This window comes from Aphelocoma coerulescens, chromosome 4, assembly GCF_041296385.1.
Source record: "Aphelocoma coerulescens isolate FSJ_1873_10779 chromosome 4, UR_Acoe_1.0, whole genome shotgun sequence".
Taxonomy (NCBI): domain Eukaryota; kingdom Metazoa; phylum Chordata; class Aves; order Passeriformes; family Corvidae; genus Aphelocoma; species Aphelocoma coerulescens.
Genome location: NC_091017.1, coordinates 33,838,340 through 33,851,815, shown reverse-complemented (window position 1 = coordinate 33,851,815; position 13,476 = coordinate 33,838,340). Strand labels below are relative to the sequence as shown.

At 40.6% G+C, this 13,476-nt stretch overlaps 1 protein-coding gene across 14 annotated transcripts in view; it reads right to left on the bottom strand.

Annotated features, from left to right (window-relative positions):
* Positions 1–13,476, bottom strand: part of TRIM2 (tripartite motif containing 2) — a 68,490-nt gene that overhangs the window by 31,551 nt on the left and 23,463 nt on the right. For 7 of the 14 annotated variants that reach the window (XM_069013514.1, XM_069013518.1, XM_069013511.1 and 4 more), the window contains 2 exons: positions 4,976–5,157; positions 2,621–2,858 (listed from right to left, as the gene is read on the bottom strand). The exons of 1 other annotated variant lie outside the window; for it this stretch is intronic. In XM_069013514.1, the coding sequence (XP_068869615.1) occupies positions 2,621–2,858; positions 4,976–5,109 (372 nt within the window). In that variant the 5' untranslated portion in view covers positions 5,110–5,157. Of the gene's footprint in view, positions 1–2,620; positions 2,859–4,975; positions 5,158–12,107; positions 12,129–13,319; positions 13,463–13,476 lie in introns of those variants that run through there. 6 more of the 14 variants (XM_069013517.1, XM_069013512.1, XM_069013513.1 and 3 more) reach the window with 3 other exon arrangements.

Below are 13,476 nucleotides of genomic sequence, written 5' to 3'. Positions count from 1 at the left end.
GGGGGAGGGGTGGTTGTGCCTTCTCTCAAAGGACATATTTCTAAATTTGGCCAAACCGGAACAATGAGAAAGCATTTTTTTATAGTTCAGGCACAGGTAACCATATTCTGTATTAAGATGCTACAAGCTGAGTTTCATTTTTCATAAGAACAGACAGAACAAAGATGCCATAACAGAGGATGGGAGGATGTGCACAGAAGGAATAAAGTAAACATATACACATATGGAAAGTATGAGTGATGGGAATAGGGGACCAACTGGGAAGGGAAAGTATCTAATCTACATGGCCTGAGGAAGGCTAAGTTACAAGCTGACAGGCAAGCAAATGAGAAAGTATCTCTGCATCAGTTTCTATCTCATTTTAATCAGAGAGGTTTAAATCCAGGATGGCTGAAATGATTGAAAAAACTGTTTTAAAAAGAAACTTATTTCCAAGCTAATATGAAGAAAAACTGGTAATATTTAAAATAAATATTTGATGCAAATAGTAAAAGTACAATGGGTCTGAGCCTACCCCAAGCAATATGTAAAAATTAATGGAGGGTGGATTTAGCGCAGAATGACTGCTGGTTTTGTAAAGGCATTCTCCTCCAGCTGCCAGCTCAATCCTTTTTCACTTCCTGAAGCCCCCAGTAAAGCTACTAGTAGCCAAGCACTTGAAATCATAGAATACCCTGAGCTGGAAGGGACCTACAAAGATCATCGAAGTCCAACTCCTGGCCCTGACAAGGACCACCCCAAGTCACACCATGTGCTTGAAAGCATTTGCCAAAATGCTTCTTGAACTCTGGCAGGCTTGGTGCTGTGACCGCTTCCCCACATTCCAGGGAAGACGTTCTGGGTGAAGATTTTTTGGATACTTCCTAATATCTAACCTACTTGCCCCACAGCGCTCTTCTGTTCTGAACCTATGAAGCCAGCATAATCCCATTTCCTCAGTGAGGCCTAAGGTGGCCAGCACCTTGCCCTGTGCACCCTTCCAGCCAGACCCACCTGGCCAGCCTCAAGCAGCTCTCCCCAGATCTTCCCTCAGCTCCTCCCATCACAAGGACTAATATGTGCACTCAGCTTTTCATTTCTTAGCTTCACAAAGCTTTAAATTGGAGTCATCCTCAGGCTATCCCCAACCCTCCCAGATACTTATTGAAGCGAGAGGATGTTCCCATCACACACTACTCAGCATCCTAAAAGACATGCTATGTTTCAAGGCAAGCCAAGTAAGCTAGAGGACTTACAAATGCACCTTTCCCTATAAAGGAGTTCTCAGAGAGGTGTAAGGTAGCATATTTTTGACTGTAGACAAGCCAGGTTTTTTTAAACATACCCAAAGAATAATCACCTGGTAATTTAAAATACAAAACAAGTAACACCTTAATTTTGACTTTTTTCTGCATTTCACAATCAAATGTCTCCTAACAGAATGGCTATGTCAGAAAAAAACTACGGTTCATTTTAAAGAGAGCAAATAAAATGCAAACAAAACCTAGGAATGCATTAATCAGTAACCAGTACACACACATAGGTATAGTACCCATTAAAAAAAGTTACACCAGTTATTCATTAATCAGAGCGTACAGCATCAGTTCTACAAGTCCACCTAATTCCAACAGAGATTGGAACTGAGCTATTCCTCTGTCACAGTAATCATTACCTATCAGCTGAATTACTCCTCTACCACCAATGTACCTACACTGAGTATCAAATAAAACAGTTCCCAGAAAGTTGTCTTAAACTACTGACACATACTTCTTGGCTTGCACAGGAGCACAACATTCAGTTTACAACATAACATCACTGAGTTTTGCAGCGTGATCTACTTACATGTTTGCATAAGCTTGGCTATGAGTCAGGAGCTCATATGCCTACCATGAAGTTACACAGGTTAACACTGAAAATTGTGAAGTAAGCAGAGTTAGAGCTGTTCTTACAGTAATCTGTGAATATTTTCTCAGTTGGGGGTACTTGCCAATGAATACACTGATATGATTTGAGGATGTATGTGGGGACACACGAGGTAAAAAGAGTAGGTGGAGGGAAAAAACAAAGCAGCCTCCAAACACTGATATGAGAGACCCACAAAACACTGCAGATAAACAGAAGCTCTCCGTTTCTAGCCTCTGCTGACCCAAAGCATCCTCAGATAGGACTCACTTTTATCTGGCTCTATGTTAATATGTTCACATACCTTTTGGTACTGCCCCAGGGTGCAGGTTAGTTAAACTCATAAGGTCCTTGTCACATATTGCCTAAACAAACACACAGGTACCCACAGCAACAGTTGATGCTACAAGCACGAGGGCTAGGGAAACCCAACCCAAAGCAGTAAGGGCACAAGGTTCAGTATTTGCAGGATAATAATTTTGACCAAATGTGCCAAAAGACAGTATCATCCCAGATGACTGGCAAGATGAAATAATATGTTGACTACTTCAGAATGCTCCACTAAGAACATTTGAGTCAATTTGAAGAATTACTTGTCTTTTGCTGATATACTATAAAATCAAAGAAATAGTGTGATTCCACTTCCCCTGCTATCTCTTTAGAAAAAAGTATCCACGAAACCCAGACAAGTCAGCACATATCAATACCTGTACACAGCACAGGAGGCTGTCTCACTTACATTTCCATCATGATTGGGGCAGGAGAGTGGTTTGCCTGCAGCAACAGCAGTGACAGTCTCCAGGATGGAGGACTCCTCAATGCTGTTGTCCGGCGTTCGCTGCAGGACATCCATGAGGTTCGTAATAAAGAAGTTGTTCTGGAGTGCAGAAACCCCTTTCTCTGGCAGAATGGAGGTCTGGCGGCACACAGGGCAAGAAAGGGTTAAGCTATGGGCTGGAATGTAATTCTGTAAACACCTATGGGGAAGGAAGGTAGAAGGAGAAAGAAAGGAAAAGTATCATCAAAGAAGGAAAAAAAACCCTTTCATCAGTTAAAGAGATAGTTTGAAATAGTGCTACCCCTACTCATTAAAGGAAAAGTACATCAAACAGGCTTCTGATGCAAAAGAAGTTATGGGGACTATTTTTTTTCATTTAAAGCTTCTTTTACTCTGCCACATGAAAAAAAGCAGACATCATTAAAAGAGTTATATGCCCTTTTCTGAGATATTCGTGCAGTTGATCATGCTTCCAGACACCTACTGCTCACAGGACAGTAAAAATTATAAACTATCAGATAAAGTCTGACAGACTTTGCATCAATATTTGAATCTGTGCCTTTAACTGACTAACTGGTGGTTGACCCTTGTCTTTCCAACAGAATCTCCTTTAATAACTTGTATTTGTGGGTTTAGTGTTTCAGAAGTAAAACATGGTCCCAATGAAACCAAAGGAAATTTTTTTCATTTATTTCAATTAGGAAAGTTATTTGGCAGCTACCCTAAATCAACAGAGCTTTCTTTACGACATAGGGAACTACCTGCTAGCTTATCACAGTTTGTGTTAAGAGGAGTTTTGAAGGAAATTTTTGTTAGTGTTTGACTGGAGGACAGTGTTGGGGTTTTTCAGAAAAAATAAATTTCACAGATTATAAATCTGACACGAAAGTTCAGCAACCAACAATATACACAATATCCAGCAGGCTGGCCTAGGTGAGACTTAATGCCACTTTTGGCCTTGAAAATGAAGTTAACACCTGCTGGGCATGCAACATATAGTTGCATGCAATATACTATATTCAGGATGGTCCTGTAAGCAGAAGCAGCTTTGCAGAATGCAGTTCTTAAGGGAAGCAGTGCTACTCCAAATTCCTCATGAGATGCCAACTGAGAAAGTGTGACCTCACACAGCTCCACAGCTCTTATCCTTTTCCAAGGGCTTTGGCTGCACCACTCTTCATCTTCCCCAGGCAGCCCTCCTCCTAACCCCCCAGTAAGGGCTCCGTGAAAGGAGAGCTTAGGCTTTGCACATCAGCACTACACTGGAAGAGTTCTTCCAGCCTCTCTCCATAACCAGATCAGCCTAAGAAGATTACAGTGTAAACCAGAAGCTGACCTTAGGTTTTACACATGAGCACAAGTCAGGAAACTTAATGCATGATGGTGAAAATCTTGTCTCACTGACTTCAGTAAGAGTTTCAGTGCTGCCTTTTTTAATGCTGGGATTTCCTATTCTACAAAAGACCAGTTCACCTGACACAGTCAGAGATCCACAATTTTTCTTTCACCCTGTGCAAAGTTAGAGACTACAATTCTTGCTAAGAGGTGGAAATCTCCTAAATTAGTGTTTACATCACATACCATTTATAAAAATTCTCCTGCCATTCAATACAGTCCAGAGTTGCATCCCATCAACAGATGAAGAACTCTAACCACTAATTCTTCATCTTTCAACTTTTCTGCAGATGCTGTATTTTCTCCACAATTTGATGGATAATGCAACATTTAAGTATAATTAAGCATATTCGGTTCACTCAGCTGGATACAGTAAAAGGCAGGTTGCTAGTTTATCACATCTCTTTCCAGAGAGTTTTCCCACTTCAGTCAACCAAACTGCAGAATAATGAAGACACTAAATCACCGGTTATTAATAATGTATATATCATGTCTAATCCTTGGACATTAAAGGCTGGGATAATTACTTATTGGCTTAGTAAATCAACAAAGAATTTTTTTTTATTGTTTCTAATTATATGATAATCAGAATAAATTTGAGACCATTATTTGAGGTCCAAATTCTGGCTATCATCACCTTTTGCACTGTATTAACTGTATTCATTAGCTTAATTGGATTTGCTTTTTGTTTACTCTTGCATAAAGAGAAGGTATTCCAAATACGCCACTGCTGTCTCTTCTTCCTGCCTGCCACAAATGTGTTTTTCTACATCCCTGCCTCTCCAGCCTTCCCAGAGTTTATCATGCCTTAACATGACATTCACAAGTAAAGGGAAAAGTCCCCATCCACTAAAGGATGCCTTGTCCTGTCCTTGCTGCATGACACAAATACTGAGTTACCATCATGAGGAAAGCATTTACCTCTCACAGAAAGTGTGCAGGCAGGGAAGTACTTTGGGGTTCTTGTAACGGTCCAGGCATATGCTGCAGATTAGAAACTGCTTGTCAATCTGACGGACCACAGGACTTGGGATGTTGGAGCCTTCACTGGCCATCCTAGACCACTGACATATGGGTCCTGTTCCCTTCTACCCTGCACACTGCTGGAACGGGGTGGAAAAGAAGAAGAGAAGAAAAACAGTTATAAACTCCATGAAATAACAAAATCATTGACTAAGCCACTCATGTTTTATCCTTATGCAGGAACTCATATTTCCAAACCAAAACAAGAAAGAATTGAACTTCAAACATGGTTTATCACTGATGAGAGCCAGGGAAACAGTCAGCAACATCTACAACACCTCTGTCTGAGCATTTGGGAAAGGCATGCTGCCTCTGGACTGAAAGAGTTAAGGGGCTGTCTGGTTTTAAAGAAATCCCATGATAAAAACGTTCTTGCGCCAGTAGGTTCAGCCAGTGCTAACAAACATCGGATTTCTTACATCCACAGTACCGCTGGCAAAATGCTCTAACTGGAACTGCACCAGCCAGTCAAATGGCTGCATCACAGACAGAATTTGAAAATGGTTCACCTAACAATTTTTTTTTCCCTTGTCAGTGCTGGTACTGCCAAAAATATGGTAGATTTTAACTCTAGGAAGCCCCCAAGAAGGAAGCTCCAGAACCAGCCAGCCCCTGGGAAGGGAATGCTCAAATTCTGCATCACCAATGGGGAGGTAGGCAAAATGAAAATCCTCCCAATAAAAGAAACAGAGCAAAGAAGAGGCAACTGGTAGCCACTGAGAATGAGCAACAGTAGGGTGAAGGATACATGAAGTGCATCCAAATAATAAATGCAAGAAAAATGTCATTCTAGGCAGAACTAGTAGTAAGAATCATGTTTCTAGGACTGAGGATTCTTCACAACCTGGCATATAAAGCATGAAATAAAAGGCTAAGAAAAAAGTCTACTAACTGTTAGAATTAAAATTGCAGGTTAAAGGGATGGCAGCAGGCTTGGAACACCTCCTGTTCTGCAATAAGGCACGGGGAGAGAAAAACGTAGGTTCTTTTCAGCTGGAGATACAGATTATAACCTACAGAATTAATACATAAAAAGAGAAGACAGGAGGTAAAGTAAGGAAGCAACCACAGAAAAAAGTAAACTGCCGGCTAAAATAGTTCAGGAAAACCTGGCAAGCAGAGTCCCTGGCAGGGTGGCCCAGCAAGACCTCCTCTCCATCAGGATTTCTAGCAGGCTGAAGTGCCGGGAGGCGCAGGCGCGACTCTGTCGCAGCACCGAGTTCCGCCAGACCTCCCGCATCCACAGCGGAACAGGGGCTCCTCTTTGTGAGCTGCAAGCCCAGCTGGGCTTCTTCTCTGCAGGTACACTCCTGAGGGGTCTAACTTCTTCCTAAAGAATTTCTACCCCTTTTCAGTCACCCGTTTCAGACAATTTGAGATCTAGCTTGAGGGCAGTTCAGGCTTTCCAAGACAGAAACAACAAGCCCTCTGCTGATCATGCTCATTCAAAGGTCACTCAATTCCACAATGATTTGTGTGACCTGTATAGCACTTTACTGTTAGTGTTACATTAGGTCTTCTTCCTGTGCTTGGATGAAAGGCACACTAATCTGTCAGAGTTGAACCCATGCTGTTCTTCCCAAGTTGTGCATTTAGCCATACCGGTATTTTTTACTTACTGCACCAAGCAAGGGGCTATTCCTAGGATAATGACAGTGATTATGGATCATAAGTCAGCTGTGCTGACATCCCTGATAACAGGTTCCTGGGGCATCCCCTCTGTGTTAGCAAATACAGCAGCATAAAGTTATTCACAGTTCAAATTCATCCAACAGCAGTAACTGACATTTAATTTGATGGAAAACACTTATGGCAGGCCCTTTTGTTTCCTTTTTTCCCAAGGAAGGGGAAACTGCAATGATAAAAATTGCTCTAATACTCATAAAATATCATGTTTGTTCATGACTCAGAAATGCATTATTTCAGGATTGATAATATTTGCATGTCTTTCTCATCTTTTAAAATTTTTTAAAAATTTCTTTCCCCACAGTAAAATAAAATGTGAGTATTACGTAAACAATTTTTTTTTCCTATTTAAATGCCATAAATCACACAAAATAAACCCTAGGAGATCAATTAGCAAACCATGTTACTTTTAAAAAGCTTGAGTTAAAGGTGGCTTTACAAGAAATGAAACCAAAACATCTGGCTTTTACAAAATGGAATAGAAAGACCAGACAATCAAATATCCATTAATGTATTCATACATTTGACAGCATAACACGCAGAACATCAGCGACGTGTTTCAAAAGGAAAATTCATTTCACCACTTACACAGCTGTGTTTGCCTCCCACTCTCCCTCCCCAGACGTCAGGGGCAGGGACCCAAACAAAACAGGGAAGATAATCAGAAGCAGGAGGATTTCTTATCAAAAGCAGAGTTTCCAAATTGGACACACAAACAGTATAATTTTTTTGTTATAGACTGAACACAAACTACTGGAAACAGCTGTACTTAAGATATGAAAGAATAGGTCACCAGTGAATGCTGCCTGTCATTTAACAGAAGAAAGTTCTCCAGCAACCAGGTATTTTTTGTATTTCATCTTTCCCTTATCATGTAGAGCTACACCAGCAAATAGTGCTTACACAAGAAAATCTGCTGCTGCCTGAAAAAAATAATATTGATTTAATCTGTTTTTCATCTTAGTTTTTCACATTCCCCTGATGTCATTGCAAAATGAAGTAATTCTTAGCATTTCATACACAAATCTCATGCCAACCGCTTTGTTTTTCAAATGCTCACGCTTTAAGCTTTGTCAGTGAAAGAAACCATCAATGATTCAGAAATAAGTGCTTTTAATATTCTATGTTTTGTCTGAAATGCAGTAGCCCATGACTGTCATTTATGCCCTGTGCTCACATAAATCAGATTTAAAACATGCACCTGGAAACAGAATTTCACCTGTACATTTCAAGCTTTGGCCACTACCTGGTACAACAAATTCTTACACAAATGGTCCCTTTTAAAGAATCTTTTGAGTATGGGATTTGCAGGATTCTGCAGCCTCTCTAAGGCAACTCCACCTTTGATGTAATTTTGATGAATATGATGTAGCTATGAGAAGGATGATTTTGCCCATTTACTTAATGAAAGCAACTGTACAATCAAAGACTATTTGAAGAAAATCTGGGGATTTTAGACAATGTTTTTGAATTTCACCAGACAGTATTTTTTCTGATTTACTACTATGCTTGCAGCAACATAAGTTTTACATGTATTAGCAGTGGGAAATTTTGCAAAGTAACACTACTTTTACAAGAAAAATGCTCTCTTTTTTAGTAGCATCTTCTGAGCTCAAAAACTGCCAGAGCACTTTTCAGAGGTTCATTACATCTCACAATCAAAAAAGAGCAGCTGAAGCATGAGCTTAGAAAACAAGGCTACCACTTCTCCATATAGTTACACTTCGTAATTTAATGCAAAGCCAAAGGACTAGGAAACATTGCACCAAACAATTATTACATTGCACCCCACCCATTTATCTATAACACACACACTCAAAACCGAGTTCGGGTTTGCTAAACCAAGTGCAGTAAAGGGTTCTGAAATGTATACCCTTTGTCACTTTTCTGAGGCTCAAGGATCGCTATCTTCCCAGCCACCCCAGAAAAAGCATTACTCTTTTTCCTTCTGCTTGGAGACACGACCATCGATTTTCATTTAAAATATACTAGACAGCAAAGAAAAGAGAAAACAATGGTTCTCTAAGCTAGTGGAAAGCTTTGCCCTCCATGCATGCATGCCTTCAGGAACGAAAGACAGGGTGCGGCCCCACCCATATGAAAGGAACTTCCTATAGCACTGGAAAAGGGGGTAAAGAAAAAAATCACATTAGGTATAGCAAATAACAGTTCCAGAAGAGTTGTTTCAGGTAAACAGAGACATGTAATAGAAAAATGCACCCTTTCTACAGGTATCCTCAAATGAGCTTTGGAATTCCTGAAAATTCTCTATTAGTTTCCCAGCCGAGAAAAGACACTGGGGAATCAAGTAACTGTTCACAGGATTTTATTCCTAAAAGAGCAGAATTCTGTGTTACTGATACACTGCTGTCTCTGAAATCAACCCACCTATAGCTGCAACTAGCCTGAAAGTACAGCCTGAGGAGAACAAATTGCTTGCTGCTTGTTCATCCTCTTCTTATCATTCACAACCTAGAGGGTCTATTCATGTACTATGAATGAATAGGTTTCCAATGGCAACGTTTCCAAAGGAACAGTTAGGCCTCCAAAGCCATAAGAAAGGGTGGGGAACCCTCAATAATGTTGCTTCAAGGACTGGGGGAGCTGAGGCTTAAAAGTCCTTAAAACAGATAGATCACCTGTCCACAGTCTGTAGGAATAAAGAACAGATTCAAGACATTTCTAGCAGCAGCCCTCAGATTAGCCGATAAGAACACACTGAGCAAATTAATTATCAGAACCGCCACACAGTCCATTTGTGTAAAAGGCTTGATAAGCTAAATTTGCATTCCTTTCTCTCCCACTCTTGCAATCAGCTTAGTGCCTTGTTTAAAACACAGCAACCCTCTTCATTCTTACAGCATGCAGAAATGTAATGAACGATCGAGGGCCAAAACAGGAGCAACCCAGCAGCAGCCACCAGGAATAACACTGAGCAAACTTGAGCATTTCAGACCTACCCATCTTTGTAGAAAAATATCTTAATCAGTGCAGTGCTGAGGATAAAATCCTTGCAGGGACGGAGCTGCAGTTCCGCAGTAATCCAAACGAACAAACCATCATCTGTTAATATTTCAATCCTCACGCATAAAACTGTTAAGGAATCCCTATCACAGCACAGTCATTATTAGATGCACAAGAGATTTTGTCCCCTAAGGAATGACGCTCCATTCCATGAAGAGGACAGGTGGAAAGAAAAATGGAAGAATAAGAGGAGGCCCAGTGAAGTCGTCATGAATTTTTTTTCCTCCCTGGGTCATTTACAAGTGGGAGACCCCTTCAGGATTCAAACCAATCAATCTTTATTTAGCACATCTTTTTCTCACTCAGCCTGTGTAGAAAGACTGCAGCAAATGGTGCAAGGGATTGTGGGATGGGGATGCAGCAGAGAGCTGCAACCAGATTCGCTGGGTTATTTTTTTTTCCTCCCTACTCAGCAATCAGCTGTTCCGAGGCTCCGCGCAGGGCCATTGAATTTGGTCACCAGAATGTTATTACAGGATTAGCAGGCGGAGACAGCTACCACTGTGCATCTGGCATGTCAATGCAGCTAAGAAATACATATGCAAATATTACTCACAAATCGGAAAAAGGATTTAACTCCGAAGGAGAGAGTAAACATTACGTAACATCCATTACCAGGACAGTTGCCAGAGATAAAATGAAAGCACTTTCGTTTATAAAGAAGATAAAGTTTAACACTTAATGATTCCACTCCGATTTTTCCAGGATTCAGGGTATTTCTTGGAACGTAATTCTTCCCTACTCCAACTTTCAGAAGCAACAAAAGACCCCACAAACACTCTTTGTCTCTCTCCAGATGTTTAAAGCAAAGAGCCTCTCCAGAAAACTGTGCTAGTGACACACAAACCAGCAGCAGCTTCTTGTACTACAGAGCCGTATATTTGACCCAACTCAGTCTCAAGTCAAATATTCAAGGCAGCAATTAGTAAACTCATATTCAAGGAATTTGAGAATCAAGGCTAGCAGACTGTTCAGCTTTTCTCTAAACATTAATGCAAAGGTGTATTATCATAGCTAATCTATTTACTTGCTTAAAATTTTTTAAAATTCATAGATCAACTCTGATTTTACTAGGCTGTTACCAAAGAAATCAAAAAGAAATTTGGTGCCTGCTGTTTTTCAGCTATGCAGAGAAGGTTGTTAAAAAGATGCTTGTGAATACACAGACACCACTGAAGTAAAGCAACATAGAATTAGCTTTGTCTTCCAGTATAACAGCTGGTGGGTTTTGCAGACAAGGTAGTATTTGCATCTTTAAATACAGTGTATCTTTTCTTTTGAAAAAACCAAATCGTATGCAAGTATTTCAGCTAACTGAGGCTAACAAAGCTTCCCACAAATAAAAGAACACAAAGCTCCATTTGCATCAAGAAGAAAACTCGTGGGGCATAAATACTCTCTTTGCTACCCTGACTTAATTAGGACAGATAAAGTTATTTTAGAAGTTTAAAATGTTGTCCTAAGCTCTTTAAGCACAGTTTCCAGAATATAATATTTATTCCATTCTTGAATTGATGAGCTAAATAGTATTATTAATCACCTAGTGTGATTGAAATGTAATCTAAATTCCTGTTAAAAATACAAATTCTGCATACATCTTTTACTTTCCACTTGGTGATCATTTAGCCAGATCATTTTATGCATCAGGCAGATCCAGCCTGGTTTCCCTGGACAGTGCCCACAGGGTGAAGGCATGTTGTAATCCAGTTTATAACCTGAAATGAAACATCAGGCAGCGTGTGTGCATGTATTAGGGTTTGGGGTGCCTGTGCCAAAATACTGTCCCTCTGATTCCCTTAACATGTGCTGAACTCAATCAAAGAAAGAGCACAAGGTGTTTCATTTTAGCTCTAACATTCAGAAGCAGAAGGCATTTGTACAGCAGGATTCAAAGTTTAAAAAAAGGCCAGAGATTTCAGGCACGTTTTTGGAGAGGTGAGTTTTTTATGTTTGGTTCAGGGATTTTTTTAGTTTTCTTTTTAAACTGTCTGGGAAATCCCTATTGCAAAGAACAAGCAACAGATTTCACTCCCACAACAAGAAGATCCAAGGCCTTTTGTTTCTGCCACTGGAACAAAAACACTTAAAACAAAAATTGAGTGAGAAAATCCAGGAGTGGCACCCCCAGAACTGAAGTGGAAGACTGTCGGACAGAAGCATGCAGACATCATTTAGTTGCTTGCTTTCCCTTGCTCATTTCAAAGGCCACATTTACATACACTAAAACAGAATGACCAGTAACACCCAAATTACTATTTCCATTTATGGTCAGTAGTAAGGACTGCATACCCCTCAAAACAGAACTGATCCCATAACATACCTCATGGCCAGAGGAGACTGCTGGAGCCACAGCTGCAGCCACTCTCACAGGGATATATACACCTCCAAATGAGACATTGCTTCAAAGTGCTGTTCCCTTATCATTAACTCTGAGAAGTTGCCTGCTGACAATGAGCTGATACTCCACAAATTATCCTGCTTCTTCAACAAAACAAAAACGTGCTACTGTGGCAAGGAAAATGAGACAAAAGCCATAGCATTCCCCCTGCGATTTTACTTGTTACATGTTGGTATGTAGACTTCTCCTTAGTGAAGAGGAAATGGATTCTTAGCTCCAGGAACGATCTTGCACTTTACCCCCACAGCAGTCACAACCAGACTCTGAACAGGTTTATTGTATGTGTATGTCTTTTGTGCTCGGAGCTGGAAGTGGGGATGGTCATTATATGCTTTACTTTGTTTGTTGTTTTTCTGTTTTTAAGTAAAAAAGAATAGGCTACTTTTCCTCAGAAAATTGCTGCATTTCATTGTTGCTGTTGACTTATCTGTGTTACTGCTGACCAGTGAAGAAAGTTCTGGAGAAGAAAATACATAGTACATGCCATCTTCATAGTCCCATTGAAGAGTGATGTAGCTTCTGTTGTCATTCCCTGTAAACATCCTGGGCTTTGAATAACTTATTCTTTTCCCTGTTCCAAACACAACCTAAATTCATATTCTTAGGGAGGCCATAAATAGTAAGGTACCAAAAAAACTCACAGTTAACTTACAGGCCATAGGTAGATACTGGTATCTTCTCTAATATTAAATAAATCATCCAAACACTCCAGGTTAAGATTAATGGTCTGCACTGAAGCCTGTACTATAAACTGACTGAATGGAGTAGTCTTAAGTCACGCTGCTGTACAAAAGAGATTTTAAGGTCAGCAGAAGAAAAAATTATTGGGTTCGTTCAAACTAAATCACCAGCAAATACAGTGCTGGCAATTAAGGCTGACTGAAAAGTAAGAGATGTGAGAGACCAGAAATCAATTACCCAAAGCCAACATGCTGGAAATGAGGATTAGTTTAGGAACACAAATAGAGGAGAGGATGGGCTGTTACAGCCATCACCCAGCTCCACACATCCCTAATTTGACCCTGGTGCCAGGAGAGCAAGTGGGGTGAAACAGCCAAGCTTTGTCATTGTGGAGCCATGCCCACACCAGGAATCAAGGGGCCTTAGTCTTCCTCATGAGCCAGTGGCCTTTACCTTTCCCCACTGTGGCTGTGCACCCACGCAGATCCAGCAGCTTCCAGAGAGCAAGTGCAACTTCCAGCTTCCAGCTTCCAGCCCTCACTCCACATCCTCCAGTAGCCCAGGCTGTAGCTCACACTAGCTGAGAAGAGCAACAGCTTCCTCCCACTGT